This window comes from Synchiropus splendidus, chromosome 1 (assembly GCF_027744825.2).
Source record: "Synchiropus splendidus isolate RoL2022-P1 chromosome 1, RoL_Sspl_1.0, whole genome shotgun sequence".
NCBI lineage: Eukaryota > Metazoa > Chordata > Actinopteri > Syngnathiformes > Callionymidae > Synchiropus > Synchiropus splendidus.
This window is the reverse complement of record NC_071334.1, coordinates 12,495,501-12,523,304: the sequence shown is the minus strand read 5'-3', so window position 1 is coordinate 12,523,304 and position 27,804 is coordinate 12,495,501. Positions and strand designations below refer to the sequence as shown.

General features: G+C 42.9%; 1 protein-coding gene across 3 annotated transcripts in view; it reads left to right on the top strand.

Moving 5' to 3' along the window:
• The window catches only part of fbn2b (fibrillin 2b), a 75,270-nt gene that overhangs the window by 16,094 nt on the left and 31,372 nt on the right, over positions 1 to 27,804 (top strand). The window contains exons 1-6 of one of the 3 annotated variants that reach the window (XM_053877240.1): positions 5,831 to 5,978; positions 8,434 to 8,759; positions 16,153 to 16,235; positions 16,335 to 16,436; positions 21,465 to 21,560; positions 22,557 to 22,652. In XM_053877240.1, the coding sequence (XP_053733215.1) occupies positions 8,581 to 8,759; positions 16,153 to 16,235; positions 16,335 to 16,436; positions 21,465 to 21,560; positions 22,557 to 22,652 (556 nt within the window). In that variant the 5' untranslated portion in view covers positions 5,831 to 5,978; positions 8,434 to 8,580. Of the gene's footprint in view, positions 1 to 5,830; positions 5,979 to 7,733; positions 7,819 to 8,433; positions 8,760 to 16,152; positions 16,236 to 16,334; positions 16,437 to 21,464; positions 21,561 to 22,556; positions 22,653 to 27,804 lie in introns of those variants that run through there. The other 2 variants (XM_053877257.1, XM_053877248.1) reach the window with 2 other exon arrangements.

Here is a 27,804-nt window from a genome sequence, read left to right as displayed (position 1 = left end):
TTCACCCCCCGCTGTGTCACTTCCCATCCTCGTACTTTCTGGGCCATTTTTTCGGTTCTCATTTGTGGGGGGGTGTATACACAGAAGTGTTGTTCATGTTCCACATGGAAGAAACCTATTCCCTCTGATGCGACAAGAGTACGGCTGGCATCCGCATGCACGCTATTCCAGAAACACCCTTTCGTTGGATCACTCAGTTTATATCAGTGGCAATGTCATTTCCAATATCACACCTCTGCTGTGCTTCTGGAATGTTCTGCTGTGAAGGTCTGGGACCAAATCCACCACTCAACGCTGATTAATGCCGAGGTCAAAAGGTGGTTCATTAACGTTCATGTCTTGGATGTGAAAGTCAGTGCATTCTCACTCAACTAAGAGAAATGTGAATTTCTCTCCAATCGTACAAAGCTGTTTACGTGCTTTTTAGCAGTACAATTTTTGTCAGGTGATGCAATAATTTGTTTTTCTGGGCGTGCATGTAATCGTACTCACAGATACTGTAGTATATTAAGTACAGTAAATTCCGGACTATAGAGCGCACCGAAATATTAGCTGCACTCACCAAGTTTAAGAAGAAAAATAGATCTTATTCATATGTAAGCTGTAGCTGTCTACAAGCTGTGGATGCAGTGGTGCTGTCTGTGCCGTAGAAAGGTCAGTAGTGCACACGACTTAAAAACGCTTTTGTTCTGAACTTGAATCATGAACTCCATATTCACATTAAAGCGCTCAAAATGCGCTGTTTTCCCCCGTGTGCCCCAAGTTCCGACACCACAGCCGGTCTCAGCAGCTGCTTCTCGACTCCAGACCTCCAGGAGTTCGGCTCTGTTGCTGCCCAGCTGCGGACACAAGGACGAAAACATCGCATTTTGAGAGATTTAAGGGTAAATCAAAAGCCTCGGATTTCATTGGTTTCATTGCCTCCGATTTCATCTGATTTCAGAATGTAAAAATCCATATTTTAGCCGTGCCGTTGTATAAGCCACAAAAGTAGCGGCTTATAGTCCGGAAATTACGGTATATTCAAAGGAAATGCCGTCTCAACATCTACACTTTGCAGGGATATGGGTTTGAGCACGAAGAGCCGCCAAACTCTTGAAAAAATAGGTTTACATGTCAAGAAAAAAAAAACGGTGATATCATACCACTCTTACCATTGTTCGTTTCGGGCATCCCCTTTGTGAGTCGTGTTTATTGACCTGGGGTCAGCATGAGGCGTGTCTGCGTGTTTGAGTGTTTACATGCATGTATACAAACGAGTCTGCCCCAAAGAGTATGTGAGAAACAAAGAGAGGAAGTAGAGAGTCAGGCCAGGCCAAATGTGGTTGTGTTTAGAGGAGAGAAGGAGGAACTGCTGGAGGAGAGAGTCGGACACACATGCATAACAAGCGTCTAACTCAACTTCATTCTTTGTTCCCATCCATCCCGGCCCTGGTTGCAGACAGACTGCGAGACTCCTCGAGAGCTTGTGCAGCACACCACAAATCATCCCGAGTGAACCGCTGCATGTTGAGCGCTGGTCCCGCAACACGCTGCATGTTCCCCATTAGATGACTTTCCATGTTGAAGTAAGACAGACGACACCAGAGACGTGTTTTGATAGGTGCGGAGCCATGGGATTAATGCGTTACATCTCCCTAAATCACTCCTGATCATGTTAAACTAATGAAGCAAAACATCCAGTTATCGCTAAACTTATCACTGAAGGATCCTAGCTGCGAGGCCAATCTTCAAATCTGCCTCTCATTGTAAGAAGGAGGCTTAGATCTTCGCTAGCCTTAATTCAGATCTGATGCGGAGGACGGCACGTGATTGCAATTGCGTGAAAGCAACTCTGCTTTGCCTCCACTTGAAAACCAGTTGAAAATGTTCCAGAAATTTGAAAAAAAAAAGCAACAACAACTCTGCAGCCCATCTGAGGATGAAGCAGGGAATGAATGAGGAGTATTTCCAGATCTCTAATCTATCAACCCCATTGTTTACAAAGTATTTATGACCCATACAAAACCTCTCGCCTGCTCTCCTGTTGTTTGTGTGCGTATATGTCTTCGAGCCAGCAACTAACAAGGGAGAGGACTCCGCTTTGGTCACGATGATCTCGGCATGATGGGCTCCCCAGACACACAGAAACAATAGACCCCCAGAAGTCTTTTGTTCGCTTTATGGTGCCCATTATTGATTGATGAGCAACCTCATTACTTGAAAAGCCAATATACCTCTTCTCACAAAGTGACCTTTTCGTGTTTGCAACTCAGTGAGATTTGGCTTTTGAAGGTGCCATGAGTTAGTACATTAATGGGTCAGCCTTCAGACATGCATTGCCGATGTTGATAAGTGAACCCCAAAAATATCTAAATGATTATGACTCTGATGTCAAGACAATGATGGGACCACTGCGCTGCTTTGGAAGCTCCCCAGCTCCTAAGGCTAAAGCGTTCACGCGAAATATACGCCCATGCATCTATGCGCAGCACAACAGTGACTGCTCAGCTCTGATCTATCACTTGCTCAGTGATCGATTGTGATGCCTTCTCTTACTTCTCCCACAGCTGCTGCCATTGCTGTTCAGAGCTAGCCAAGTGCCAGTAGATGAAGCAATGTATCTGAAATTTCGACAGTTTTCCTGGCGCAACATTTGGCGGCACCTTCCCCCGAACTGAGTCAGGTACTGGAGACATCTCCAGTTGTCCTTACTCATACTCGTCAAACGGCATAACCTCAAGAGAGCGCTGATGTTTTCAAGCACAAACTTCTCAGTCATCTCTGTGGTCTCACTTTTACTGCCCTCGATCAAAGCTGTGGAGCCAACTTTAAAAGTGAATCACTCTTCACTGTTTCTCCTCACATTCAAGTTCAAGTTTCACGCTGCCAGAACTGGGCTTCAAGATGGATTTGAAACGTTCCAGTGCTGCATGACATTGCAAGGTGTAATGCAATATTTAAGTAAGATAAAGCGCTTGTTGCTGATTCAATCACCATGACTCGTGAGGTTTCTGAAACTCCAGATGGATGGGAAGTATTAAAGCACCCCCCCACCAAAAGAAACTGTCAGAGTGGGTGAGCACTTGTACCAAGAGTCGAGCCCAAAGAAAACAAATGACTGCGTTTGCATTGCTTAACCATTGGGCGAAGCATATAATAGCCTCCAGGCGGTTTCTCATTTAACCTGGCTCGTCCCTAGCGTATTCAACAGTCCTTCAGAGGCAAGGGTTAATTTGGGATACTTTTTCTTGGATTTCGTAACATTTTGCTGGCACTACTTCAAATAATGTTGAAGGAGACACACATATCCAGTGGGACGACTCAAAACGAAACAATGCCGACTCGTCGTTCCTTCCAAAACAGTGGTTCTAGGTAGAGGTTTGATCCTGGCCCCGCGCTGTGTCTGAGTGTGACTAGCAGAAATCTGTACTGAAATAATGATACTGGCTAATCTTCTTCTTCTTTCTCTTTCGGCTTCTCCCTTCAGGGGTCGCCATGGCGAATCATCTTCCTCCATCTCACCCTGTCCTCTGCTTCCTCTTCTCTCAAACCTACAAACCTCATGTCCTCCTTCACCACATCCATAAATCTCCTCTTTGGCCTTCCTCTCCACCTTCTGCCTGGCAGTTCCAACCTCAACGTCTTCCTACCAATGTACTGGCTCTCTCTCCTCTGTACATGTCCAAACCATCTCCATCTAGCCTCTCTGACTTTGTCTCCTAAATGATGGCTAATATTTGCGATAATCCTCTTGAGATGTAGCCACTGCAATAAAGCAAGCATATTTTCGATACACTGTCATATCCACGGTAATTGAATCCAGGGCCATGTGTGGCTGTGAACCATTACTCGAATCACTCCTCTTTATCGGGTGAGAGGAAATTGCTTCACATGCACATCTCTCTCTGAGCTCAGGCATCTTGATACGCAATGAAGCATCAAAGTCAAAATACTACTGTGATGTTTGTAGTCTGTACATACAGTATGCGGTAACAACTGCATCATAACCAACTGTGGTTCATAGCATCGCTTTAGAGCTTTGAACAAAACCGTCTTCCACTGATCCATAGATGTTTGCAGTGCCACAAACAATATGGAACTACATGATGTCCATGAAGTCTCAACGCTTGTTGCTTCAGTAATGAAAGTAGGTTTGTTATAAACTTGGGCAATTTTCAATCATCTTGGGCTAAATTTTAAAATAAATACAATTAATTAATAACACATTTCTTTATTCACTTCTTAAATATAAATATTTTTTAAATGGTTAAGGCACTTTAGCGTCCCATGTAGATCAGATGTGGGTGAAGTACAGTCACAGTATGTGACCTTTTGTCTGTATTTACACGGTTCTCATGAGGTCAGAGCCAAACTATACTTTTATCATTAATCATTCTATTAATTCTATTAGAAATCTAAGTATATAGAAGATTTCTATATACTTTGATATACAGAAATCTCAGTATAATACATTAGTCTTTATATGTTTTTATATGCATTATTTGTTCCATTACTATTAGTAGTTACATTGAAATGCTACGTTTTGTTAGATTCTTTAAATGAGTAAAGCTCATTTTAACATTTCTTGTCCCTCATAGTAAAAAAAATAACATTTTGTAGAAAAATGTTTTTACAGAAAATAAGGGGGGAAACTTAAAACATGTATTTTATTATACATTACATGCCTCTATATTATACAGAAATATTAATATAGCTGATCTTGGAAATAGAACTTGAGAAGTTTAAGTATAAAATAGTATTTTTGTGTATGTTATTCATTTTGAAAGAATGACGTTAAAATGAGCATTACTCATTTAAATAATTCAACTAAAATAAGTAACTATCAATGCATGAATATTTTTTTTACAAAGTAAAACTAACAGGACAAGCCACCGCCGACCCTCTTTGCTGCCTGGGTTGTTAAGGCCGAGGTCAGCAGTGCGTCCTTCCTGGAGATGCGTCTCACCGTTGTTGTTGAGAGAGTGGTGACATCAGCGCAGTAGGTAGCAACATGTGAGATGTGCTCAGCTGTCCACACCAATATACCACCCAGATGGCCCCCCTCAGAACGCTAACTTCCTATCAGCACTTGTGGCAACAAAGCACAAGGATGTGTCAATCACAATGGGAGAAGAGGGTAAATAGAGGGAGTATTTGTGGAGACAGCGTTTTTTGATGGAGTGCCAGGGAAACACACGCTCCCTGTTGTTCTCTCATTTGGCAAAGTGACTGTCAACAACATCCATGCTCAGGTCAATTGTTTTCTTTGAGTCAACTTAAGTAACTGAGGAACTAGAGGGTCACTTTACACAAACTATCATCACAAAAAAGTGAGTGCTGCTGTGCACTGTGGTTTAGAAAATCTATGTACACAGGTACATTTAATTTAATTTCAGACTGCAGCAGCCTTCGATCTCTCATAACTGGGGGTTCGATTAAAGGGGCAACCCTTTTTAAGTGAATTTCTTTATTGTAACGGAACGTTTTGCTAAATCTGGATGACTTTTCTCTGCGCACCATGAAATCAAATGACTCTGAAGCATGACTATATGCTGCTCCGTGAATGTGACAAAGGGGGCAAATGGTCAACAAATGGCCAACCACGAATGAATAAAATATGTATTTAGTTCAACCAGGAGTCATGTGATGACAAGCCGTGAGCTTCTCCAACTGATCTGAGCGCTGCAACACTTTTGTCCTGCTGACAACAATGACTTTTTATTTGGGGAAAGGAGCTACTGAAGCCAAGTCAGCCCCACTTTGTGGAGCTTTGGCCCCTGTTGCAACAACTCCAGGAGTCTGAAGGAATGTGGGTTTGCCCTGCAGTCCGTTACTACCCCCTCTCTCACTCCTCTGTCCCCTCCCCTCTTCCAAACAGGGCAATTCCCTAACTTTTCTCACAAGGCTGCACTTCAATATTCCAACCTGGGGCTCGGACCCTGCGTCAGATAGTGACGGCGGGCTCCTCGACACAAAGGCGCTCGCGCTGCTTCAAGGTATTGTTGTCTTCACTTCTTTATTAGCGCTTCATCAATGGCCGGTGAGGCTCACTATTGTTCCTCAAGTCTGTCTTCCACTCGCTCAAACGCGCAACCCATTTCACTACAAAACAGCGTTTGCGTTTCTGTTATTCCGCGGTAGTAGCGGGGATTCGAAGCCGGCGTCTGCGTCACCCCGCCGTGCTGAGAATCAGAATAGTGCAGATGTTTGTTCAACTCGTGTTGCAGCGAGCAGGAGCTGATGCTGCGCTTTGCTCCATTCATAAAGTTGAGTTCCACTCACAGCTGCGGGGACGGCGAAGAACTCACGAGCGCACAGTGACCTTGAAACTTAGAAATGGCTGCGTTAGCACAAAATAGGAAGATGCTTCTGCTGCGTGCTTGTGACTCATAATTGTAGTGGATTTCAACTTAGCTGTTGGGCTACAGTTTCTGATACACATGGAGTTTGAGTTTTCAGAACCAAATATGACGATGAAGGTCTAATAATTGTGTATTGTGTCTAGTATTTATGCATCTTCAATGTGGATTCACAGCTTAACTCTGCATGTGTTTGCTCACAATGTAAAGGAGAATCAGGTGTTTATTATCATCAGCAGTGAACTTTCCTTTGTTTATTGTAAATGCTGGATCATCCGGAAGAGTTAACATGGTGATATTAATGTTTATTGATAATGCCTTTCCATTGCCTCTGACGTAGATCACCTTCAGTTAAAAGTAAAGTAAGCACACACCATTAACTTACTTTAAATGACTTATTATTGTGCAGCTACAGAGGAAGCTGTGCCGGCTCCAGCAACATGACAGATAGTTGTCTGCTGTGTTGAAGAGAATGACAACATTGTTACTGTTGCTCATCTTCAAACTCATATATCAGAACATTTCAGTGGAAAAAGCGAGCACATATTGCCTGATTCTATCGCTATTATCTGACTGAGCAATGTCAAATGTATCTGAAGTATTGGTTGTCGACTGACCATAACTAACCAGTCTCCCTGCCTGCGGTCTGCCTGCTTATATATTTCATATATCACTGCTGGTCCTTGACTCACACTAGTGTGGAGCCAAATGTCTGTCCTCTTCTTTGTCTGCACTAATATGTGATGTGGTTGGACCAGAGGCTAGAGGGCTGAGGGTCTGGAGGCTTGGTCTGCTGAGGTTGTATATCACCAGGGGCCCACATTTCACCCTCAAACTCTGCGGTCCATAATAGAGTGGAGAAGAGAAAATAAACCTCATGGCCACTCAATCCAGTTTGCTATCCTCCACTATCCTATGACACAGTGAATGTTTTCATAGCTTTTGAGGAGAGTGAGACATATTTGAGACACAAAGATGGCTCTCCATATAGCTACACAGATTTTGAAGATGCATTTAAGAATTTTGTATTTCAGATCGCACGGAAATGTACATCTGAAACATTCAACTGTTGCTTTCTAGAGTCCATTGGACAACCAGCGTCCCAAAGTACCTTGTGGAAGTGCGATATCATATGCTTCCATACTGTACACTCTAAACTTTTGTCTTTTGTCAGACAAAATAAATCACAGCTATATGTGTGATATAACAAATTGTATAATTTTTTTTTCTTGGGTTACTTGGTGGCTCAATCTATGATGTGATGACTAAAAATATGTGACCCCTTGTGGTAACCCTCGGTATTGCAACACGGTACACTGAGCTGTCATTCAAACAGCCTGCCAGCATCTCAGCTAAAAATGTCTGAACCATCTTGGCCGGGCAAGACTGGAACTAGTTGTTCCAGTCGCTTGATAGGAACATCCAGAGTGTTCGATCGATGAAATCGACCCAACCCAGATAACCCAGATTACAGTTGGTAAAGTTGAAGTGTTTGCACTTGTTTAGAGTTTGACGTTAAGCTTAGCTTCATCATGGAGGATTTAAAGCTGTCAGTATGTATTAACTTACTCCACTTTAACCTCTGATGTCAACACAAGCTTCATGTCATTAACTTTGTAATTAATAAAGTTTAAATGCGATGCGTCTAATAAATTTTCAACTTTTTACGGTTTGTTGCTCAGCCTTTTTACGCCAGTCGATGCCATCAGGTCCTCACCACTTGAAGACATCCGTCGAATGATTTTAAGAGTTTTTGCCGTCGCGAGTGCTCACTGTTTGTGGTGTCAACAGAGTGACAAACCATTTATGAGAGGCTTTGAAGTGAACTATACTAAAAACAGATTGCTGCCAGTGTCTCTTTCATTTCCTTGTATGTTCCTCTTTGTTCATCCCCAACTCAGATGTTTTCTCTTTTCTCCAAATCAACTCTAAGCATTTCACAAAACGTTCCTATCACTAATGTTTTACATTGGAATCATGTGGAGAAGTTCTGTTAGCTAGTGAACTAGGCTGAATTGCTTTTACAGTCCTCTGAAAATGTTTGTGCTTGTATTTGCTTCTGATGCTTTTATCTTATCTTTCCTTTGTCTAGGCCGTAGTCAGGAGTGCACATCAAGACTTGGTCCAGTTCCAGGTCTATATTAACCATCCGAGCCTGGGTCCGTACGGTGAACAGAGAACCTGAGAGGGAGCAATAACAGAGGAGTATATTTGGCTGGAGGGATAGCCAGGCCAACCAATGGCAGCACGGAAGCTGGCTCAGGTGCTGCTGGGATGGGTGACGCTCGGTCTCGCGGCCGCCTTTGTGGCAGGAGGACATACGGTTGGTGAGCCGATACAGGCGAGCCGATTCACCGGAGCTGTGGACCAAAGGGAGGCTCAACGGGTTCGTCGGCGTGGACAGGAGACGCTGAGAGGGTAAGGCACTGAATGTGAACACATGAATGAAATGTGCAGAAACTCATTACGTGTCATTTAGACAAAGACCCAATAAGAGAGTTCTCAGCAGTTCTCAGCTGGTGATGGCAGTGATGCTTTAGTCCCTGAGCAAGACACTGAAGGTTTGGTGTTTGAATATCCGCACCTGTGTGTCAAGCTGTCCTTGAGCAAAGCTGGAACAGACCCTTGTTGTGACAGCCTTGCGCTGAATATCCATATCCATTAACAGCTTTTATCGCTCAAAAGGTATTTTACCTAGTCACTGATAACACAGTTTTGAGAGAAAAATGAGCAGTTTGTTGTATTAAAGTAGTAACTACTACCTCAATGAAAAGCTGATCTTGCATTTTATTGCACGAACCAACTCCTTTGAGATCGCAGAGTATCATTGCCCTTTAAAAATGAAATGCTGTAAGTGACGGCTCATGGAAAGTTCTTACAGCCAACGTTTAGAGCATCGAATGCTGAAACTGGTGAGGCTTTAAAATATAAATGGCTTTCCCCTTCTTTCCTGGCAGTGCTCTTTCAACTGCTGGGCTTCTGGGCTGAAGCCAAACTCGCCTTATACCAAATTACGCTGCTGAATAACTACCACATTGTTTTCTCCAAAACAGCACATGTTCCTCTTAACAAGCTGCTGGTCCTACTGAAATCTCCCAGAGTATTTACAGCAAATTGACATTTCATGGGAGTAAAGGAGGGGGAAAAGGCAGGACTGTATATGCTGCCTCACAAGGGGCTGATGGGCGAGCGATGACCCAGTTCAGCCACTGTGTAGACGGCAGAAACATACATGTTTTTAAAGCTGCTGTTTATTTGGCTGTCTGCATGGACAGGATTCAGTCCGATGAACCAGTGATCACATCATCTCTCTCCAGCTGGGACTTCCTTCACCTCTTTACACTCCGTTTTCCTGCAGAAACGCTGTGTATGTGCAACTTACGTTGCATATTTCTCCACTTTTTAAGACAACAATGGATGTTTTGTTGAGGCCCGTTGTCTACATCAGTTATTGCAATCAGACGCCCATCTGTCCCAGCTTATGGTTCCCCCAGTGCCAAGCCACAGGAAATGAGGTATTCGTATCACCAGAGGGGGCTATGAAAAGAGGCATTTGTTTCAACGCTGTAGGTGACAGCAGAAGGAATAACAAAGAGGAAAATTAGAACCAAACAAAAATGAAGGAAGATAAGTGGAGACTATATTATCAAGCTTCAGTCTGTTAGACTTGAGTTATACTCTTCCTCCATAAACATTTTCCTCATTCTTTCCATTGACTTCACCAGACAAAAACCATTGTCATGAACTGTAACGATGATTGTTTTGGCTTTTACATATCAAATTTAAGTCAAAGTAATCCTAATTTGTTTTAAGTTTTATTATTCAAATGTACTGTCTGGAGTGCATCCATTGCATCTGGAAAATACTTTACTGAAAATTAGAGCGATTTGCAATCTGGGTCATCTCTTCCATTTTTTTTTCTCTCTCTCCAGTATGCAGTGATTCACAACTGCTCCTGATCCATAGTAACCTACAAACTGGTTAGGATTCATGGCCCATAGCGATACTGTATTGACAATTCTAGGTCTCCAACTGTTTCTTCCTGGAATCCGCCACAGTCAGAAATTGAAGTTGTTGAGTTAAGGAGCTAAACCTCATCTTCAAAGAGGGTTCATGTTTTAAGGATAACCAGGTCCAGGTGTAACACTTTAAAGCGTGACTTTGTTGGTCTTAGGTGATGAAGCAAGTTTGGAAGGTTCAGTTGGAAAGGAGTCAGGAGCCTCCCGGTCTGCTTTACTGTTATGGCTCATTTTTGACTCACAACCTCATCGAACCACAACAAGAAAAACACTAGGCATGAAAGTATAATCTGACTCAGCAACACAAACATACTTTTCCAGTGAGTGACCAGAACTGAGCGACCTTGTACAACATGAGCAAATCATTCCCACTGAGTGCGGTGTATTTCATTGAAACAAAGTAACAGAGAACAAGTAACAAAAGCCAGCAGACATTTTCCCCTGCATTTTTTGGAAGCACAACTGTCTTAGTTATGAAGCACATGTGTCCCTTTATATCCGGAACTTCAGTATTTATGAGATCATATTGTTTTTTTTGAGAATGTGAACCATCTTAATCACACGCTAATTGGATCCAGTATCTGCACCCTGGAACCTCATGATTGTTTTGTGATATTCAGGTGTCGTCCTAAGGGTCTTGTTCTTTGCCAAAACACACAAGCGGACGTGTTAAATTACTTTTCTTTTGACCTGATGTGATCCTAGTCAGTTGAGGAAGTCAGATTTGGGTCCAAATACTCAGATCATGTTTGAGTTTGGCAGAATTTTTACCCCCAAAATTGCCACTCACTGGACTTGTTGAAATCCCACGAGTGGATCCCAACTACTCAGTGGTGTGCAAGCATAGTATGCTTAGATTTAACGGTGGTCCCGATTCGGCGGGCCCGTCGGTACTGTGGTGTGGGTTTTCACAGATTCCCCGTTTTGGAAAAGAGGGAGGTGAGTTTAATGATGGTCATTATGTCGGCCTTGAGCTGGGCTGCAGTGTTTATTTGCTGGCAAGGACCCCACATCGCCTGGCTTGTTTCTGGTAGCCCCAGATCTGATGCTGACTGACTCAGATTTATAGGCTCTGCAGCATGGCATAGGTCCACTGTGAGGTGGCAGCAGATTGGACCAGAGGCAGACGGGCACGAGATGACCGCTGATATGCTGAGAGAGGAGCCATGCAGAACGGGTTACTGAACCAAAATGGCTTCTGGAACATACAGACTTCAAGAACGGTTATAATAATGTCCATCCAATTGACTTTGACCCTTTTCTAACCTACTGTAGATGCCATGAAATAGACTCCTAAATATCCACGCTATCTGGTGGCAAGAAGACATAAATGGAAAAACAAAAGTCGGCAAGAATAATTTGATGTAGTAGCAAGTCCCAGTTTCTCCTGGTTTATTGCATTAGCTTTCATTTTTGGTATTTGTTTGTCTGCAGTTTATGTTTATATGCAATCTATGAGCTATAAACCGGAGAAAACGGCAGACAGATGACTGGTGCATGGCCACTCAATAAAGAGGGGATGGACCTTGGAGTTTGTGATGTCGATGTCGGGGAATTCAGTAATAGCACGGTGTTAGACGGCGTCCACATGGAGGAGAGTGTTGTTCTGAGCGAGATATGAACCTCAAGATCTGGCTTTAAAGGTGATTTATTTCATGGTTGGGTCCTTTAACTTTGATTGGTTTTTGCCTGTGTGTAATTTATGTATATATTATACATATTGTGAATGAATGCAGCAAAGATCAACCTGCTTTCTGTCAGGGTGAAAGAAGGTACTTCATCGTACACTGTCTGATATATGCTCTTGAACTCTGTTGTCTCAGAGTATGAATCTAATATAGACTGCAATATCCGTCTCATTTTGGCTCAGTGATTTCATTTATTTTTATTAAATATATCATTTATTCATTTTATTGCCTTTTACTTTTTGAACTTCACTATTGTTAATTGAGTGATACCCTGCAGTTGTCGGACGAACATCAGTGTAGTTATCTTAGCCAAACCAGATCTCCACAATATTTTGACAGATGAACTGCGACTCATGTGATTTGTGAGATTTCATTGGCAATTGAACTTATATAGCGGCATAGCGACTGCTAGCAAATCTTAGTTTGGCAAATCTTTTTGTTTTTCATTGAAGGAAAACGAAGGCGTCCTCATGGCGTCGTGCCTAAAAATGGGGCGTCTCACTTTCGGTACAAAGTGCCCCCAGGGCATCTGGATGGCCCACTGGCTAAGAACCTGGCAGCATGTTCTGTATGAATTCATAAGAGATGACATTGGAAGTGACCTTTTGGGAAGTGAATCTGTAGCTGAGTGAGGCTGGGTGCTGTATGACACATATGGGGAGGGGTGGCGTGAGATACTGATGAAAATACGCAGTTGAGGGATTATCTCACTCTGTATTGCTAATGCCCAAAAGTCAAGCGGCCCACTCAAACATGCATTTGGGTCACATTTATTTCTCAAAAATTCCTTATAGATGGCGTCTCCCTGTGTGTCATAGAATGGTCATTTGTAAGCCGTCCTGTGTCAGAGTCCCAATGACAGATATATGACCCGAAACAAAATGATAAGGACTGACAGATTAGAAGTTTGCCGTGAGTTAAATTCTTATGATCTTTGTCTTGTGACCTTCTTTGAGGGCATATCATTGGGCACTCCTGAGCGAGCTCTTTGCACTGCTCTAAACCTCCACCCTTTGTGTTGTCTCTCTTGGAAGTCTTCACAAAATTTCCCTTTTTCTGACCTGCACTTTTGATTCCATTTTTAGATTCTCTGCTAACCAGGTGTCTATTTTCAAGAGGATAATTCATTTTCTCGGGGAGGACTATTAGTCATCCCCAATCTAGACCATCTACATCAGTAAACACCCTCAATTCATCACCCAGACTCTCAGATCTGATAGGAGAGAAACAAGCCCAGGTGTAGCTTCAGGCAGCAAAGGAGGTTACCAAAGTTTGGGTCAAATACCAGGCAGACGAACTTTAACCTTTGACCAGTACACAGACACACACAAACACCTGATCTGGTGTCGTGGCAACTGTGTACTTCTCGTCTTAATGGACTGACTGTGGTCATTTTCCATCCCTGTGCTACCCTGCCTTGTTGGTCAGTCAGACTGGCTGCTCTCAAGTGCTTTGACTTTTGACCCCCCAGATTCTTGCATGTTGACTCTGCATTTGGATCCTCAGGCTGCCCCGAGCGAATGTCTTGAGAGTGCACTTTCTAATTTGGGCACCTAGACGTTACTTAACTACGGAAAGATAACAGCGAGATTGTGAGGGTGGCTTTTAACTGTAGAAAGATAATGACTGACCCACATCATCTCTGTTCTTCACTGCAACATATTTCCGCTAAAACTAAAAAGGGATTGACAGGTCAGGCCACTTCAAAAGCCTCAGAGTGGTGAATGAAGAGTTAATTTCCTTTAGATTGAGGCCCAAGAGCAGTCAAAGGGCAGTCCAATATTTCGGAAAACCCCTGAAGGCACCAGTGCTTTTTTTGGGGCCTGTCTTTTATTCTGCTTAACTTTAGAGATCAAGAAAGATTGAGAGAGAGAAAGGAACAATAACAAACTGGAACACCTCGGGGTCAAACTCATATAATCCCTGGAATATTAACGCTCTCTATGTCTGTAACGTAAAGAATGTTAAATGCTTTGTGAGGAAACAGATCGCCCGACTGCTCATTAAACGCTGGAATGCTAATGTTCTCACTTTGTGTGTTGCTTTGACGAATTTGTCGTCAAATCTGTTTGTTTTGTGTTTGCCCTAGAAATGTAACCCCAGGCAGGCTCTGGCCTCTGCTCGCTTATACTGCCCTCCTTTCCATATCTCTGTTTTCCGCTCCCACTCCTCCTGCTTCCTCCTTTTCTCAGCATCAACTTGTTTTGCTTTCCCTCCCACCGAACCCGTGTTTCTCTTCCTTTCCCACCATCCTCTCCTTACCACTTCTCCTTACACTTTCTAATATGAACTGCTGTGTTCCATTTTAGCTCATGTACCCACCGTTTTTTTGGCTTTGCCCACCTGCTTTCACCCCCCCTCTGTTCTTTTCACCATCTGGTAATGTTGTTTGAGGTGAGTTCGGCTCACTGTCCCTGAGATGTTCCAACCAGCTGTCATCTCCCTGCTGACAGCCCTCTGTCACCATGGATGCTACCTGCTGGGGACTAAATGGGGGCCGATATGACGAAGGATTTTTCTGTGTTTGGCAAGTTGATAATCTTTTCCAACCTGACCAAATATGATAAACTTGATAAAAATTCGATCAAATTCGAAACCTTTTAACGTTAGAGGGCTCAAAAGGGCGATGGTCAACATGCTATCTGTTAAACTCCGATCATGGTGCAAACGTGCTCGAAGTATAGGCCCTCATATATTGAGTCGGGAGCAGACCATCAGGTGGTGCATTTAGGATATCAGTGAAATTTGCCTTGCAAGAGCCACAGCTGACGCGAGCTGCTGGCCATGATGACACAAGTATAAGCGCTACTCAAAGTCAAGGTCATGGGAGTAAAAAAATACCTTTTTCAAAACTGATATTTAGATACACTTTTATCTTTTGAAATATGATTGTATCATTGCCAAATTCAAACAAGTGGAACAACAGATGGCAGTAGTGTTCTGCTTGCACAACCCAGGAGAAAGCAAGCAGGAATTTTGGGGAACGACGGCAGTGGCTGGGTGGCGTCCTCAGGACTTATATTGTAACTCAGAATGTGCCAAAATGATCTATATACTCTACATATATATGGTCTATCTATGATCTTTTCCTTTGCCTGTAACAACTTAAAAAAATACAACCTCCTTGGGACAGGTGAATATACAAATCTGCCATTGTGAAGCAGACTCATAAAAAAAAACAAGTAAACAAAAAAACAAAACACTTTAATTTCTTTCATCAAAAACAGAGAGCTCAGATGATTAGCAGAACAGCCAATCCTTGAAGGTCTGTTGCTCTCTGGAAATGTTTTTCCTTGAGTTATCTTGAAGAAACTGAGGAGCCATCTGTCATCTCAGAAGCCAATGACTTTACCATAGCATCCAGAACATCTAGTATTGCCAGCTGTGCTCTGTCAAATTTGAGTCCAACCGTCGGCGAACGAAAGCAGCTAACCACCGAAACCAGTGGCCACATAAACTGTCATTACGTGCTGTGAAAGGTCAGGAAGGCTAGGATTAGGCGAACCACACAGTTGGCTCATGCTACAAAGACTTTTTGCATGGACATTTGATAAGTAAATAAACATACTCCTCGTGCAATAACTCCAGTGGCCGTAAAAGGAAGTGCATTTCACAAGACGTCATGCAGACGGTCAATGTGTGCATGTGAGTGGAACTGTGGGTCTCGAACTGGTTTATCCATTTCCTCAGAGAGAAGCCTTGTGGCTAACCCACTGGGCCAATCCAAGGCTTCGTAAGCTGTGATGAGTCTGACAGCTGCCAGAAATGGGTCGGAGTTCAATATTTTTCACTTGATTTGGATATTGTCTAGATTGTCTCTGAATTTCTGTGTTATAAATTCAGTCCCTCCAGTTTCAAATTCATCCTTGAACTTTGGTCACCCACATATCTTCTGTTCATCTTCTTTTCAGAGTAGACAATCACTCACTAGACGGAGCTTTGTATCAATGGTTGTTTTGTTTGCTGTTGAGTAGGAATCTTGTGGGTCTGGGAGCTCCGAAAATAACTCATGCATCTGTATATTTGTTCAGGGGTTTCACTGAAATATGTTTTGGAAAAATGTCCTCGTAGTGAGTTTGTTTGTTCTGTCTTTGTGTCTGCCAGGCCCAATGTGTGTGGCTCTCGGTTCCATTCATACTGCTGTCCAGGCTGGAAGACTCTGCCTGGAGGGAACCAGTGTATTGTCCGTAAGTTCTCCTTTGAGTTTAACTTCAAAGAAACAAAGGTATGAAATGGGCTGATGATGATTTATGTTCCTCTGACGTCTTTGTTCGTCATGTCTTTAGCCATTTGCAGGAATTCCTGTGGCGATGGCTTCTGTTCCAGACCCAACATGTGTACCTGTTCAAATGGTCAGCTCTCTCCCAGCTGTGGAGCAGGAGCAGGAGGTCAGTATCCATCTCCATCAGTGCAAATGTAGACACCATTGGAACAATGTTAGTCCTGCTATGACAATGTGCAGCGATCCCCATGATAAAACTTTCTTGCGATTCTTATGCAGTCTTGCAACATACTCTCACTCCCAAGGCGTCAAATAGCAACTATTTTCAAGTGGACCAATATGTCCCTGTGTGCTAAAGTCAGCCTTCTGCGTTGCATGTTCACGCGTTTGGATTTTCAAATGATCCTGACTTTGCCCCCTTCGGTGGCATATCCTGACAATATGAGCAGCGCGTCATATAAAAGAAAGACAGGGTTTAGGGTTAGTCGTGGGATGACGCTGCTTTTGCAGTGTGTACTGCATCATGTCACTTGCCCCAAATGACTTCTACAGCACCGTTAGCCGGTGAGATGGCGTGGGGGCTCCTCTCCTTTTGGAATGCCACATGGGAAGTAAAACATTTTACACCATCGAAACACCTATGCAACATGTAAGTCTGACTTCTGTGTCAACGTAGGATTCAAAAATCCACTTTTACACCTTGGGAAGTGATAATGTGTCGATTCTTAAGAAAGAGCCCCTGCATCAGGTGGGGGGAAGGTTCTGCCAGCTATTGAGGCAACAATGGTTTGTGACCATAAGGAACAGTACCTCTTTGTCTTTGTCAGAGTTTTGCGCAACCGGTCTTCCCCCTCCGCCATCATTTATCTGTTTCATCCTCCCTACTCCGTCCTCTTCTCCTCCTTTATCACATCCATGAATCCTTGTGGTTGTCTCCCTTTTCTTCTTCTACTTGGTAGCAGTTCTTCCCTGGTCTTTTATCTCCACTCAACCAATTGGCCTCACTGTTTCCTCTCTGGTTAATGTCCTAGTAGGTTGCTGAGTGTCTTCCTTTAAAATACTTTGTCAAAGACAAAGGAATGAAATGGAGTTAGTTGTGAGGTTGTGTGGGTGTTTCACTTAGATACCACTGAGGTTCAGTCTAGACACCACCAGGTGAGATAACGGTACAAGACTTAGACTTATCTAGAAACAAGGTAGGGATCAGCTGTCACCTCTGGCTTTAGAACATTTTGTGATACTTACCTGGGGCGTTCCTCTGTGAAGTTGTAGCCATTGCCACCAGTAGCCAACACACTGAAGTCGAACTCATAGTGGCATAAATGAGTGCTCCACCTTTGTTTGACCAACAACGATTGTGTGTTTTTCCTCAGATACCTTGAGAATAAACCAGACTACTAATGACATGATGCTGTTACACTGGACAGTTTAGTTTATCCAGGACACACCCAACTTCTGGGCTCACTCCCAATTATTACGGACCCACCCTTCTGCCCTGGGAGTCCGCATAGTACTGCAGACGGAATGGCTTAAGATATCCCAGGTCTGCAGTGGAGTCCATAGGTCAGAGAGTTTGTCCGGATTAAAGCATCCGTTGCTCTCTCTGCTGGATTTTGTTACGGACCGTGTTAAATGCGTGCACCAGTTTATTGCTTGAATTCTGTGTGAAATCACTTTTATCTCCTTCTGCTGTGTGCGCAAGGATTCACATGTAGTTAAAGATGTAAGATGTACGACGTTGCTGTGAAGTACCACTCTGGGTGAGTGTAAACTACGTGTGGATGTGTGCATCATGTTAGCGTGCAGTATGTTCAGCCTCATTGCTTCAGTGGGCCAAAGTCAGCTCGTCAGTCACGCCTGGCCCCTGCCAGACCTCTTACACATGCTCACATTCCACCGCGGCCTGCTAGCACACACTTTCACATGCACGCAGGCGCGCAGATGTCCAGAGAAGCTCTTTATCCAGACAGAAACACATGCAGGCTTGGCCGCTGACCAACAATGTAAAAGAGAAGAAGGATAACCAGAGGAAGGGGTTGCAGGACAGAGGTGGAGGAGGAGGACCCTTGACCTGTATGGCGGGGTACGCGCAGATAAATAGCTGAGTCAGTGCTCTGCTAAAAGCAATGAAGTCATGCTGCAGGAGAGGTCAAAGGTGAGACGAAAGTAGAGTGATAAATCTGAGCTCAGCTAAGCCCTGAGCATCTACAACAGTTCTTCATTATCCTGAAGTGGGATTAAATGGTTTTCACAGGCTCAGAGATTAGTAGTCCTGTTCCAGAAAATTTCACAGACCAGAAATGGACAATAAAAGAGTTTTGCTGTGTTGCTCAAGAGCACTGCCAAATAGTCCTTCCTGTTATCTGGGAGGATTTAGGGAGAGTCAGAGTTCAAACTGTTTTATGACCAGGGATAAATGCTCTGCTTCAATACTTCATCTGAGGAAGTTAAATTCTTTTTCACACACATCATTCTCGGTCCCCTCTCGCTGTCAAGATATCACAACACATGCAAAGTCTGGTAGCCAAAAAGGGTATTTACCTGCACCTGAACTCTTGATGTTCCACTGGTCGCCAGCAACATTATTGTGAAATTAAATTATTATTTTGAAATTAAAAGGGAGTCCAACCACAGAGGGACCCAAAAAGTTTTGTTTTACATGGCGACAACACAGTCACACCCATGTTGTCGCTCGTGTCCAGCTCCCAAAGCGACTTTCCCTGTCCTGTTGGGTTGTGCTAAGATAGCAGGTCAGTCTACCAGGGCGTGGGTATACATTTCAAAGTCAACGTGGCGGATGGGAGAGGCAGGTTTGTAGCCCTTTATCTACTGTGGAATTCAATGAAAAGCAAAAACAAAAGTTAGACATCGATGCCTCTGGGTCCATCACTATTCAGTGACGCCATCAACTCGGTGAGACATAAATTCCTGCAACTGCTATGATCAGATTCTCTGCATCTTGTTGCTGAATTTCTCTTCTCCACTCGTCTTGTCACCATGGTTCAATGTTTGGTTCTTCAAATGTCAGTTGAAACATGTGTCCTGAAACAAGCTGACGCTGCCTGAGATGCTTTGGTTTCTTCTCAGTTGAATAGAGTAAATAGAGGGTTCACCCACTTGTCCAGAGTCATTTTGCGAACAAGAGACTTCAGTGTAGATGATAACTTGAGGCAGCCTCCATCCTCAGTCTGAATTACTTGGCCTTATTTTTCTTGTGAGTAGGTTTTCTAAGTTAAAGATAGAAACTTTAGGACACACACAAGTAAATTGCTCATTGAAAAAAAGCTGAAACACATTAAAGAGTTTGTGCGTCTTTCAATTACTGTAAGAATTAACACATTTCCTGGAGCAGTAAATCCAGGAAAAGCTTGCGTAAGCCAAGGTGGGCTTTATAGCTGCATGAGTCACTTTTACTGATAAGCTGGGGTTCCCACAAAACGACTAACAAACTCTGAAAGCAGTGGGTGTAGCTTCAGCTGGGCTGAAGGGCGCTATAGGGCTGTCTTTATTAGCTTTCCCGTCCTGAAACCATCATTATGAAATCATTACCGCTAATATTCTGTCAAGCAGCTGTCTTTGGACTTTCATGCTGGAGAGTAGGACCATTTAAGCCTGGGAAAGTAGAAGACGGCTTTTAATTACCAGCCTTGTCATTACTACCAAGCCTGTCTTCAGTGTAAACTACTTTTTTTGGAATCAGCTGCTCGAATTATATACATCTGAAACCAGAATAGAATCATTTCCTTTGATGGTTTGGATCATGTCTGAGCACAATTGTCACCGCTCCCTGTGTGAGTGCGCAAAATAGCCTTTAAAAACCTTTCAGTTTTCCATCCAACACACACGCCGACAGACCCGACACACAAGCTACGACTTCCTGTGTTTCGCAGCCTCTCGTAAAAAATACCCAGATGTGAGCAGCTCACCGACGACACCGCCAGAATACAGAGGTGCATTGTGGTGCCGAAAACAGCCACGCCCAACCTGTGTGTGCAGACAAATATGCCCTCAGACATCCCCGCCCCCCTCCTCCGCCGCGCTGCACGTGCAGCTTTCCTGGCTCGGGTCACGGGGGCAAGCCATCCTGCTCCATCTGCAGAAGATGAAATGGCACCAGGAGGAGTTGCATGCAGGCCAGTGAGGTTCCCTTTAGATGATCCCGGGGCCTTCAAAGAAGGAATTCCTGGTACTGTTAGGCGTGATCGATTATACTGGATCAGTAAAATGATATCCACATTTATAAAACACAGTTGGTCGTGGGACAAAACTAAGATACTTTTCACCTATTAACAGTTATTTTTCAGCGTTCATGCTCCAAGTATTTCCCGACTGCTTAATTTCCACATCAGGAGTAGCTTTAAAAGTACAGTCACTCCCTATATTTAATATCGCTGTTGCTCTTGTTTGGCTTGGAAAAAGAAGTAGTCCTGAAGGCATACAGCATGAGCCTTCTGTCTAAAGGCAGTGGGTGTCAAACCTGCTTTACTCCAGAGCACCAAATTCCTCGCTGTAATTTATCACCATATGTTTCCGTCTGACTTAATTCAGACAAAAATTAGATTCTGCCAAGAATGTGTGTGCTGCTTTCCAAGTGTTGCACGTGAGTGCTGAACTCTATCTTATTTAATTTCATTTTTAGGCGAATAAGAATGTCGTTTTTTGTCTTTCATTTACTTACACAACACAGGAGAACATCTTGAGTATGAGCGAGATGCTTATGCTATTGATTATTAAGTCAACAGGATCATCAAGAGGAATTTAATGTTAAGCATTAAGCGTATAGCAAGCACTGAAAAAATGTATGGAACTAGCTATTGATAGCAGAGAAATGCTGAAACTAGAGGACTCAACTCAAGGCACGATACTGGCGTTTTGTTGGTTTGCACGAAGGTCCAACAAGTTCATGTTGAAAAGCTGCTGCTTTGTATTTCAGTCTGTCAGATCAATGACGTCTCGCAGTGACAAGGATGCCAGCCAAGGTCCTGTTTCACATCAGACCATCGCAGCGCTAATAAAGCTCCATTTGCTTGATCTGAAACTCGACAAAGCTCTTCTTTTATGTTCTTGCCGATGGGTCTCCTCTGGTTTATATTTGTGTGCCTGAAAAAGTCCACCCAATCTAAAAAATTTAGGATGAATTTTATGGCATGGAAATAGAGTTTTCCCTCTGACACGTTTTTCTTTCTCATCACAGTTCAGTCGTGTAACGTCAGGTGTATGAATGGCGGGAGCTGTGCAGAAGACTCCTGCTCCTGTCCTAAGGGCTACACAGGAAACCACTGTGGACAACGTGAGTTTGACCTGCTGTTGTGTGCTGCGTTGTTTATTGTTCTTTTGCCATGATGGTGTCCAGTTAAAAAGAAAATTTCAGCGTGAGAATAGCTGGAATGTTTTTCATAGAACAATAAAACATCTTAGTATAAAATGTGGCCCAAAATACAGAGGCTCCACCTCTGCTATATATGTGCAACAGAGCAACACTGTAAGGTTTGTTGGAACAATATTGAGAAGCGTGATGCTAAAACTTTGATTATATGAAAATTGTCACATATTTATATGGACCGCAGTCATTTTTCATAAATCAAAAACATGGGCAGCGTAGCTCATATGGCAGAGTGGTTGGTTTGATCTGTTTGTGCTGATGTGTCCCTGAGCAAGACACTTAAACTCAGATTGCACAGGATGGTTTAGTTGGAATTTTGTTTTGAATTTTGTTGGACACATAAAATGGAAAATGAAAAGACACACGACATTTCTGTTACCACAAATGACTTCAAAATACATGTAGAAACCAGCGAAAGTTACAGTAAAGTTACCAGCGAAAGTTACAGCAACACGTTGCGTTTCACGAATATAATGAAGTTACAGTATTTTTACGTATTTCTATCATAAACTCTCATCATAAAAAGTAGCTGAGTCAAACTGTCAGGGAATGATGTAGTTGTAGGTCAAAATAAGACACGAGCACACTACATATTCATGATTTAACAGAGCACAACATTTTTGTGGGTTTGTGTAGTTCCACATTTTCGTCCCAATGTTACTGAAACTGTCATTTTTGAACGCTCAGTTTACAACTGATGTACACTACTACTAAGGATAAGGCTCTGAGAGTTTATAGTTTTAACTGATGGTATGAATATAAAGTTGTTTTCAACCACTTTTCAACAACGCATGTCACTTTACATTCAAGTGAGTATTTACACGAGTGTTTTCTACATTCGTATGGAAAGGAAGAGTTCTGTCGGCCAGATAATGTGAGCTCCTCTGCTTTTGTCTTCTATAGCTGTGTGTGAGAACGGCTGCCAGAACGGTGGGCGCTGCATCGGCCCCAACAGATGTGCCTGCGTCTACGGTTTCACCGGCCCACAGTGTGAACGCGGTGAGAGCTTCTCTTTCTTTTTATGCTCATAAATCTCCCTTCATTTCAGTTTTATTATTGTCTACAGGTCTTAAGGTAGGTTGTTCATTCACTCATTGTTTAATTCTTTATGGAAGAGCGATTGACATCCTGGATATTGGTTCATCAAAGAACACTGCGAGTCATTGGAAATCTATTTTAAGATCTATATTATTGCAGTGTATTCCTTAGAGTGACTCGGAATAGACAAAGAATTGTGGTGACCATGAAACTCAAGTGTGTCAATGTCTGTGACTGAATTTACCTTGGCCCCCCGCTACAGCGTGTCCTGCCAGACTTGTTTCCACAGCTGTGTGACGAAAAGTCTGGTCGGCGAGACAAGTCGAAACCTTACGACGAACGACGTTGTGTTCTTTACCTCACCTTAGACAGCTGAACACTCACACTGCCCGTCACAAATTACAGTCCGCTCTCTCGAGCTCGGTTGCAGCTGTTGTCCTAAAGTCTGGCCATTATTTTTGTTGTCAAGTTGCTGCTAATTTTTATTGCCATGATGTTTACTATTGCGTAGACTATCTCAGCACAGATGTTGAGAACGTTGATTCATGATCTCACTCAAGCAAGGTGTCTGCAGGCCTTTAGATAATCCTAAATCTGAATCTTAAATCCCTCCCTTTAGAGGTTCTAAACAGCATTATCTGCCCTAATGCCGATTTGATTGGTCATAAAGGAGTTCTCCTTCAGCCTCGAACATTTATACAGGTTTAACCTCTATTTGTCAGTGATCAACTTCAAGCATAAAATTTTACGCAGGTAGTTTGTGTGTATAAACATATGGCAGTCAAAGCAGGTGAAGCTCATTGGTCTCATTGGCCTTCAACAGTCTGGTCAAACTGGAGACATAGTTTCATAACTTTTATTATCAGCCCTTTTTGTACAGAAGCATTTAAGTGACAGCAAATTCATTCTTTATTAGACATATATCATGTATGATCAGCTGGTCAGAATGAGTGAGAATTCTTATGGTGAACATTACCCTCATGGATCGCAGACCTCCACTCAGCAAGGAGATGGTGCGGCTTTATGGTTTTACCAGGACAGCAGAGATTGGTAGACCTCACATGGAGGGGACTGGACCCAGGGCAGTGGCACACCGCCAAAATGTAGTCCTCTGCTCATTGAACTCCGATCACTGAGTTATTTTACAAATATATCCATGTATAATGGTAAGTCCAAACGAACAGAGCTGAAATATTCATGTATCAAGCGTGATTCGTCCATGTTTGGGCAGCGCTGCTACAGTAAGCCTGGGGCGCATCGTAATGACAGTCGTATGATGCCAGTGGAGTCACACAGTCTCACTGATAACAGTGATATACTGGCCCAGAAAAACCAAATTATGTTTGGCTTAAGTTTGGACTTTAAAAATGCATCTAAATAGCTTTGTCCTTCTATAGGAGTGGGATTTGAGATAGATTGTTAAAGGCCTGCATGTAGGTATGCAGTATATCACTAGACACTGCATTAGTCCACTGGTTTTTCTTCATGTTTGTGGTGTGTTTTTATGTCCCACATGGGACAACATTAACTATATTTACGACATTCTATGAATACGGGATTGACAGACCGGAAAACTTTTATTTTAATCAAGAAACCATGGCACAATGGCATGAACGGAGGTGATATTACACTATGTAAATCAAATCATAGTAATGCAACTGGGCGGCATCATTGAGCCTGTGGTTTAGTCTTGACTGTCCTCTACATCAGCCCGATAGCAAGACTATATGCCAAGACTGAACGACATTATAAATATAGATTGCAGAATCTAAATGTCCAGTTTACGCCAAATGATTGAAGCTGTTGAATTGGTATTTATTCTGTGACTCATCGAGCCAGAACCCTTGACTACTGCTTCTGCTGCAATAAAAAAGTGATTTCTACCCAAGAAGAGCAGAGGGAGACACACGAGGCTGGTGTTAGCTAACAAAAGCTGGTGTTATAAACATTGAAGAGCAAAACAGTTTGACAATAAAGACACACTATTTATACGTGGCTCATTATGAAGGCAGCCAAGAGATACCTAACACTATGTCGCTTTTGGAGGTTCCTCAGGACCTCATACTTTGATCAGCCAGCAGGTGTTGACGGAAGGTTGTGCTTTGTCACTGGCAGGATGAGGTACAAAATCCTCCCCAACATTTAATCTCCATTCACCTCAGTTCACCTTGTCAGCGCAGGAGAGGAATGTTGAAAATGTAGAACTCAACCTTCCACATCGGTTCCCCTCTCCCGCGGTGCAACATGGAGCTTGAGGAAAACTCTTGGCCGAAATTCAATTGAGCTTAGTGTCCTACTTTCCCTTCCTGTTTAATTCTGGCACGTGAAGATTGTCGTATATTCCACAGCTATTTGTTTTTGCCCAGTTGTTCACCATCATCCAGTTTTAGCTACTTGGCTTTTGCATTCATGGAAAATCAAACATTTCCCAAGAAGAATGTGTTAGATGGGACTTTTAGAACATCAGAAAAAGTTTCTTTGTTAAGTTGTTGTGGACATTTTGTGATAAGAGGCTGGACGATGTTAAAACGTCCAGTGTGTTTTTAAAAAATGTACAGTCACTTTTATTTGTTTTTCAACAATTGGTGCCTCAGGCTTGCTGCATATGTATGAGTTTGTCTTAAAAGTTTTGAACGTCTAGTGTTGTATTTGGCTACATATTTTCAGTTTGCTGAGGTCATCAACTTTTGAAGTATGGGCGCTTAACCCCCAGTTTTCCCGACCTGTGAACTGAATTCTGGTGCCCAAATTAGTTGTTATCTTTCATAGTCATAGCGGAGGGGCGAATAGCTCAGTTTGGAAAGGCGGATGCAGCATTTGGTGTTGAACATATACCTGTACATACAGTAGGAAGTGAGTCCAAAGTGGGTGAGGTGGTTAACTCTATTTCATAGAACCAGGATGAGCTTGTCATTGAAATTGCTATGTTTATTGGACGACGAGAATGGATTGTTTTGTCTTTCCAAAGTAAAACTCAACCAGCAACTCCATGGGTCCGTTTCAACTCCCCTGAAAATAGAACTGTGAAGAATGTGAAGAGATGTTTGGAATCAGCAAAAACAGATGAGGAAATTGCTCCATGATGCCCAATCCAAACCCCGGGTGTTGTGCTTTATTCACATCACAGTTTTGGCTCGAGTATTGTGAAAATTTTCTTTCATCTTGCAACATTAAAATAGGCTGTATTTCTGAAGACAAACACCTTGCGAGATGTCACCTTGTCTTTGTGTGTCACTGTGTCGCCCTTTACCATTAGCGTCCCATGACACTTGCTATGCTGTCCGAAATGAAGAAATATCATATAGAAGGTACATATGGAAAAATATCCATCTTTTGCAAATGAGTCTTTGAACATGGTTGAAGCCTCGTAGACTGACCCATGTTTCCTACCACTTCGCTCACCACCTAGCTGCTCGTGTTTCAGTTGGTCTTTAAGTTCAAAAATATAAGGCGCAAACCCCATGAGAAGCGATTAGAGGCGGAGGAAAAGAGAAATTTCCAGGCTGCTGATAATGGCCTTGATAAAACGTGAAGAGAAAGCCATGGTTGAAAGACACAACACACAAACACTCAGTGAAACACACTGTTTGTGACTTGCATTAGCAGCAACTTACAATGGACGTGGACAAGGCGATACGATCAGATATTTACGAGCCAGCCAGACGTTTGCTCACACGCAGGCCCAGACTGAACAAGCGCCGTTTTAGCATTTTTCCACTCGACAGGGAACAATGCAGTGAAGTTGTTTTGAGAATGTGTTGTGCATTTTATTGACACATGGCACTCTCTCGCAATCTGTGCAATGTGACTGACTATGTTCTTCTACTTCTGTGTGTAGAATTCTATCACCTGAAGAAGTAAGTTGAGTAAAGTCAATAGACACTTAAAAGCAAGAATGCACGTGACAGTTCATGTCTGCCTCACGTTCTATTGCAGCCTGCAGTGCTGAGTGTGGAAAGACTTTTGATTTGTTTGACTTGTTGAACCACTGTCAGGTTCTTATCTTCCCTCCCTCTCTTGGGAGTTTTACAACAAGTTCAGTAATTATTGAGTTGAAGTGCCTTTTTTTTTCTTCTTCCAAGCCCTTTCCCTTTTTTAGTTTTGCTCCCACCACTGGTTGATGGGAACTGTTTTCCCCAGACTCCAGACAGGATTACGTTTTTTTCTCACCTCGGCTCATACAGTATTTTGTCTTAATTTAATCCCATTTTGGACAGACCACTGAGCAATATGCTTTGATTAAGTTTGTTTTCAATAGTATCTGACTCTTATGGATGACTGGAGCAGAGAAATATCATTAAATGTGAGCAGGTCATAATCCATTAATGCTGTCTGATATAAATCAGAGTAGACTGATCTAGGTGAAAGGTCACAAGTTCTTCAGCAGCCCTAGACCACCACCCAAACTTTGTTGACTCTTCCTGGAAACTTGTTGTTTGAACTGTTTCAAATGAAAACATCTCTGCATCTTCTGAGAGCCGCTGCAGAATCCTGGATGTCACAGAGTACAGAGTCAATGAAGGAAATTGGAAGAGATGTCGCTCCCAACTGTGGATTCAGGAATGTTTTTGATCAATGGAACAAGTGAACACTACTTAGGCTAAATTGCTTCCCAATGCGGGATTTCAGGATGTTGGCTTGTTCTCGTCTCCTAACCTGGCTGTGCCCACGCAAACGTGTGTCCACAACACTTAGAGCCATACACAAGTGTTTTTCCAAACATGTCCACCCAAAACAAACACAGAGTCCATCACATGGAACACAGATGTCGTGTCAATGGGATTGAGATTTATTTAGTGTTTACTGGAGAAGATTTCTCAATAGTATTGTTGTGCCTTACGCCAAGTCCTATGTGTTCCCCTTGGTGTGCGTGTAATAGTATTTGTATAAATACAAGTGTGTGTGGGGAATAAATATTTGTTCACATGCACAAACGCACAGCTTTTGCGGGATTATCGGTGCACGTGATGTTGCAGAGACTCCAGAAAGACATGAGACTGGCTGTTATTTTTGTGCATCATAAATAGCAAGGGCTCAGCACTGACTGTAAATAGGGGATATGGGAGACAAAATAGAGTGAGGAAAGGAGATTATCGTGAGAAATATGGGGTGC